Raw genomic sequence first — 5375 nt, 5'->3', positions numbered from 1 at the left:
AGGATATTATTCTGGAAGCAAAGATAGGGCGACGCCTCGCTTCAGCTGGAGTAGATATTTCTAGTAGCATTGCTGACTGTGCTGCGGAAAATGATTGTTTTCTGCCGGCTCGTCCTAGTGCAGTAGTATATTCTACACCAAGAAAAGGAACGCCGCGCCATAAAGCTGCCACACAGCTCGCTTATCTCACTGTAACCACCGCTCGCTCGCCTATATATATCCGACCCCCGCCGCATCCCCATTATTCTAAACCAAGCTCCAACCTCCAGCGCCCCTCAGCACACAGCTACCCAGCGCAACACACAGCAACAACCTCCAGTCCTCTAGAACCGAGATGGACACCACCTCAACGTCCGGCCAGGACCAGCAGCAATCGCCCCACAGAAACAGAACGGTGACCTCGGAGCCGCCGAAGCGCCCCGCGGGGCGGACCAAGTTCCGCGAGACGCGGCACCCGGTGTACCGCGGCGTGCGCCGCCGCGGCCGCGTCGGGCAGTGGGTGTGCGAGATGCGCGTGCAGGGCGCCCGGGGCTCCAGGCTCTGGCTCGGCACCTTCGCCACCGCCGAGATGGCCGCGCGCGCGCACGACGCCGCCGCGCTCGCGCTCTCGGGCCCCGACGCCTGCCTCAACTTCGCAGACTCCGCCTGGCGGATGCTGCCGGTCCTCGCCGCCGGCTCCTTCGGCTTCGGAAGCGCGCGGGAGGTCAAGGCCGCCGTAGCGCTCGCCGTCGTCGCGTTCACGGTCCGGGCTGCCCCGGTCGCCGCCGCCGAGAAGGTCGTCCTCGGTTCGCCGACGCCGGCCGCCGCCCTGTTCTACATGTCGTCCGGCGACCTGCTGGAGCTCGACGACGAGCAGTGGTTCGGGGGCATGGTCGCCGGCCCGTACTACGAGAGCCTCGCGCAGGGCATGCTCGTCGAGCCGCCGGACGCCGGAGCGTGGCGTGAGGACGGCGGGGTTGTGGAGACGCCGCTGTGGAGCTAGTTGCTCGAGTAATCGAGGACTGTAAAAATATTAAGGAAGTAGTACTACTACCTGCATATTCTCTGTTTTCTCTTCTTCCCAAATACAGGAAGAAACAGAGTATGTCCGTGTTCTTCGATCATTGTCAAGATCCGGTTTCTATATTTGAGGAAGGGGCAATTGCTACTTCAATTATTATCTATCGGAAAAAGTCTATTTCAAACCCTGAATTCGTAGTGGTTCGACGGATCAAACCTCGAAGTTCAGAGCATCTCCAGCCGCGTCCCCCAAAGCGTCCCCCAAACCGCGCCGGATTGAACGTTTGGGGGACGTGTTTTGTTCGTGCCGCGTTTGGGGGACGTCGCTCCCCAGCCGCGTCCCCCAAACGCCGCCCCCAAACATTTAAAATAATTTTTCTTGGCATTTTTATTTCAATTTCCACAAACTAATACATAATTGGGAACGTGGTTTACACAAAGACATAGTTAGGAACATGGTTTTCCACAAACTAATACATAGTTTGAACCATGGTGGACACAAATATAAAATATTGCAAAAAAACTAAACCTAACTAGGCCGTGCATCGGCGGTTTCCTGTGTTCGCTGCTAAGAAACAACACTCCAGGGCACACCTAGATCACCTAAACTCGGAAAATCCAGCGGGAGGATGGTGCCCTTGTTGGTTCTACCGATGAGGCGAACAGGCAGAAACCTCCGTGCACGTATTCGCTGCGAAGAAACAACACTCAGTCGTCCTCCGAGTCGGTGCTGTCGTCGTGGGAGTCCCTGTCGACGTGGTAGTCCCGGCGGCAGCGACTCGAGAGTCGAAGACCTTGATGCTCATGTCCCTGTTGCCGAAGTAGGAGAACACGAGGATGAAGCCGGCTTGGAGGCTGTGGTGGCGCGCGAACTTCTCCCAGCCGATGTTGAGGTACATCTTGCCGCGCGCGTCGTAGATCGCGTCGACGATCCACCGGCGGTAGCCGCACGAATGCTCCCGCGATGCATCGTGCGCGGGCGTACACCGCCGACGTACTCGGCGAAGGAGTCCGGCAGCCTCCGGATGCCGCGCGGGTCGCCCTTGAGGACGTGGACGAACTCGAACAGGACGTCCTCGCTCCACGTCCATCTCCGACGATGAAGACGACGGCGCGGGAGGCGACGGCGATCGTTCAGCTATGCCGCGGCCATGACCACGACCACGACCACGGCCGCGGCCGCGAGGTCGGCCTCCGCCTCTACCAGACATGGCGGCGAGTCTTGTTGAGAGATGGTGGCGGCTAGGGTTTGGGAGAGAGGCGCTAGGGTTTGTGTGTGAGAGGGACGATGAGAGGCGCCCCTTTTATAGGCCGGAGGGAGGCGGAGGAGCGGTGGCGCTCATTAACGCCGGCACGCGAGCTAGGTGCGACGGGACGCGTCGCTGCGCCCTCTGCGGGAACCGCATCGTCGCTGCGCGCCAACAACTTCCGTCGCGAGGTAGGCGACGGCTAGGTTTAAATTAATTGTGCCGCCGACGGGTCGGCCCCGCCACTCCCGCCTCGCTTTCGTTGTGTCCGGCGTCCCCGGTGCGTCCCCTGTGGGACGGGGACGGGCTCGGGGCGCCGGACACCGTATCGGGGCGCGCCGGACAAAAAAGGGCTTTGGGGGACGCGGCTGGAACGTTTTTTTGGTCCGGCGCGCCCCAAATCCCTTTGGGGGACGGTTTGGGGGACGCGACTGGAGATGCTCTCAAATCCCGGTCGTTTGCACCCTGAACTTACCAATCCCGGTCTAAATCGAACCCTAAAGTTGTTATTAGAGGAAATAAGATTAAATACGAAATTAATAGTCCCACTGACTATATGGGCCTACATGTTATAGCCTAGGCATCTCTCCCTCGTATCGCCCTCCCCTGAAGCTGCCGAAGCGCCGGTTGCCACCGCCGCGGTTCGTCGCCGTTTCAGGACACCCCGGACGAATCCAAGAGCATCATCAGCTCCGCCTCGCCGTCTTTGTTCGCCTAGTAGAAGGAAATGAATCGGGTTACAGGGAATCGTCGCTAGTTGACTTCTTCCTGTCCGCGGTCGCCGCTCGCCGTCGTCCTAGCCATCGCCTCCGACCTCCCCAAGCCAACCCAACCCCACTAAGACACTCCTGGTGAGCTCCATGTCCTCTGCGACTAATCCCTTTTCCTCATGAGCGCTGGTTCGCGCTGCTGTCAATTGTTGTCGTCCGCCGTTGCTCCGATCGTGGGCCCCCGTCGCTCTAGACCTGCGTGCTCTGGAGCCCCCATGCGCCTAATAATGTGGCATCCCAGAGAGGCAGCGCAGGTCCATGCCGCAGAGCACATTATGCGCAGGCTCTTGAGGTTGTGTGCCCTCGGGTTCATCTCGGCCGCCCCATTGCACTGCCGATATCGCGGCAAGGAGGCCCTCGATTCCATGGGGGTGTGGGGGTGGGGGCGATAGTGGCGAGAGGAGCGACGGGACGATGAGATGAGACTGTTCACTGCAGCATCGCTGGAATTTTTTTGATTCGGCTCAAAGATTTGGGAAAGAAGACGAGTATGACACACTGGCCCCACTGTTAGTGAGAGTATCCTTTAATCATGACCGGGATCATTGCTTTCCCGGTTCACCAAACACCTACAGGGTTTATTTAGATCGGGATTGGTAAATTCAGGGTGCAAACGACCGGGATTTGGACTTCGGGGTTTGATCCGCCGAACCACTACGAATTCAGGGTTTGAAATAGACTTTTTCCTTATCTATCCTGCACACCATGAACCCAAATAAGATATTCTTAAGGCACGAAAGGGACAAAGACGTCACTGTTGAATGGCACCTTGTGCATTCTAAGTGGCTTTGACGCTTTGCATTTTTCTTTTGCAATGTCTTAGTCAGAATTTTTTATGTCCCAGTTATACCTAAAAAGAGTGCAAGTCGTTTTCAGTTGCTCCTTTCTGCCAATAGTGTAACTGCATTTCTCTTTAAACTATGGTTGCACTTTTTCAGACAACAAGACTTAAGAAAATCATAGTCAAATATTTAGAAGTGTCTACCACTTACAAATATAGCAAACATTAAACAATTGTATGTACAAGGAAAACCCAAATAACATCATTACATATCAGGTTACACACAATCATCAAACTACAAGTATCAACCATCAATTCCATAGAAACATGTCTACATAAATTAGATAATCAATTTAAGCACATATACTAGCATGCTCTCAATACATGTTTTAATCATCAATCCATCTAAGCAAAAAATAGCAAAAAATACATAGAAAGAATGGAGGATACATTGGATGGTCTAAGAGGTGCAAAGGAAGCGCGGAGGAGGTCTTCCGGCAGTTCATAAGCGAGGCTCTTGTCGACAAACTCACTCGGCTCGGCACTATTGTTGTCCTAGACGCAGCCCTCGTCCTTGTCACTATTGTTGATGAGTGGTAAAAACACTCATCTTTATCCCGTTTAAACCGGGTATCTTTCTTCATTATGATGGAAATATCTCTCTATACCTGCCACTAATCACATCATTGAAAAAATGTGCAAATCTCCTTATTATTTTATTTTATGCAGAAAATGGACACTTTGAGGATTAAATGAAAGGTAATTAATTAATGAAGCACGAGGTGGGAAAATCGCCAAGTGAACCAGTCCTCGAGGACATTCAACAGTTACCTTACCGACCAATGGTACCGTCATCCCCGCCCGTACGAATGATCGTACGGTGTGTCGGTGGTACTGCTTTGTCAAACCAAGTATTTCTTGTGAGATCGACGAGGGCGTCTGAGAGAGAGAACTCCACGAAAGCTCATTTTGTAGGCACAATCAGATCTCGTCTTGACCAAAGTTCTATCGTCGCCACCATCAACTCCCGCCGCCTCATCCATCATCATCTAGCTGACTCTACATACAAGCAAACTGTAGGCATCAAGAAAAAATGTTGTGCAAATTAAAGATTGTCTTGCACTTATTGATCTTGTTATTGATGATATGCCCAAAGATTCAATAGCATCTATCATTCTTGGTAGGCCCTTTTTAAGAACTATGCAAGCTTTGATTAATCTACACGAAGGGAACATGGTGAAAGGACACGGATGTCGCCTAGAGGGGGGGTGAATAGGCGGTTTAAAACTTTTACGAGATGGGCTTAACAAATGCGGAATAAAACTAGCGTTTACTTTGTCAAGCCCAAAGCCTATATACTATGGTTCACCTATGTGCACCAACAACTTATTCTAAGCAAAGGTTCACCTATGTGCACCAACAACTTAAGCTAAGCAATACAAGCAAGTATGTGATAGCAAGAAATATATAACTTCAAGCACGATGGCTATCACAAGGTAAAGTGCATAAGTAAAGAGCTCGGGTATAGAGATAACCGAGGCACGCGGGAGACGATGATTTATCCCGGAGTTCACACTC

The 5375-nt window shown here is 52.9% G+C and overlaps 1 protein-coding gene across 1 annotated transcript; it reads left to right on the top strand.

Annotated features, from left to right (window-relative positions):
* The first annotated feature begins 334 nt into the window (after window positions 1–334).
* On the top strand, window positions 335–1161 carry LOC124654257 (dehydration-responsive element-binding protein 1B-like). Its single transcript, XM_047193275.1, has one exon. It carries the CDS (start codon window positions 335–337, stop codon window positions 980–982), a length of 648 nt encoding a protein of 215 aa, XP_047049231.1. The 3' UTR covers window positions 983–1161.
* Window positions 1162–5375: the final 4214 nt, after the last annotated feature.

Source organism: Lolium rigidum, chromosome 5 (assembly GCF_022539505.1).
Source record: "Lolium rigidum isolate FL_2022 chromosome 5, APGP_CSIRO_Lrig_0.1, whole genome shotgun sequence".
Lineage (NCBI taxonomy): Eukaryota > Viridiplantae > Streptophyta > Magnoliopsida > Poales > Poaceae > Lolium > Lolium rigidum.
The sequence above is the reverse complement of the archived record's forward strand: the minus strand, read 5'-3'. Positions and strand labels throughout refer to the sequence as shown.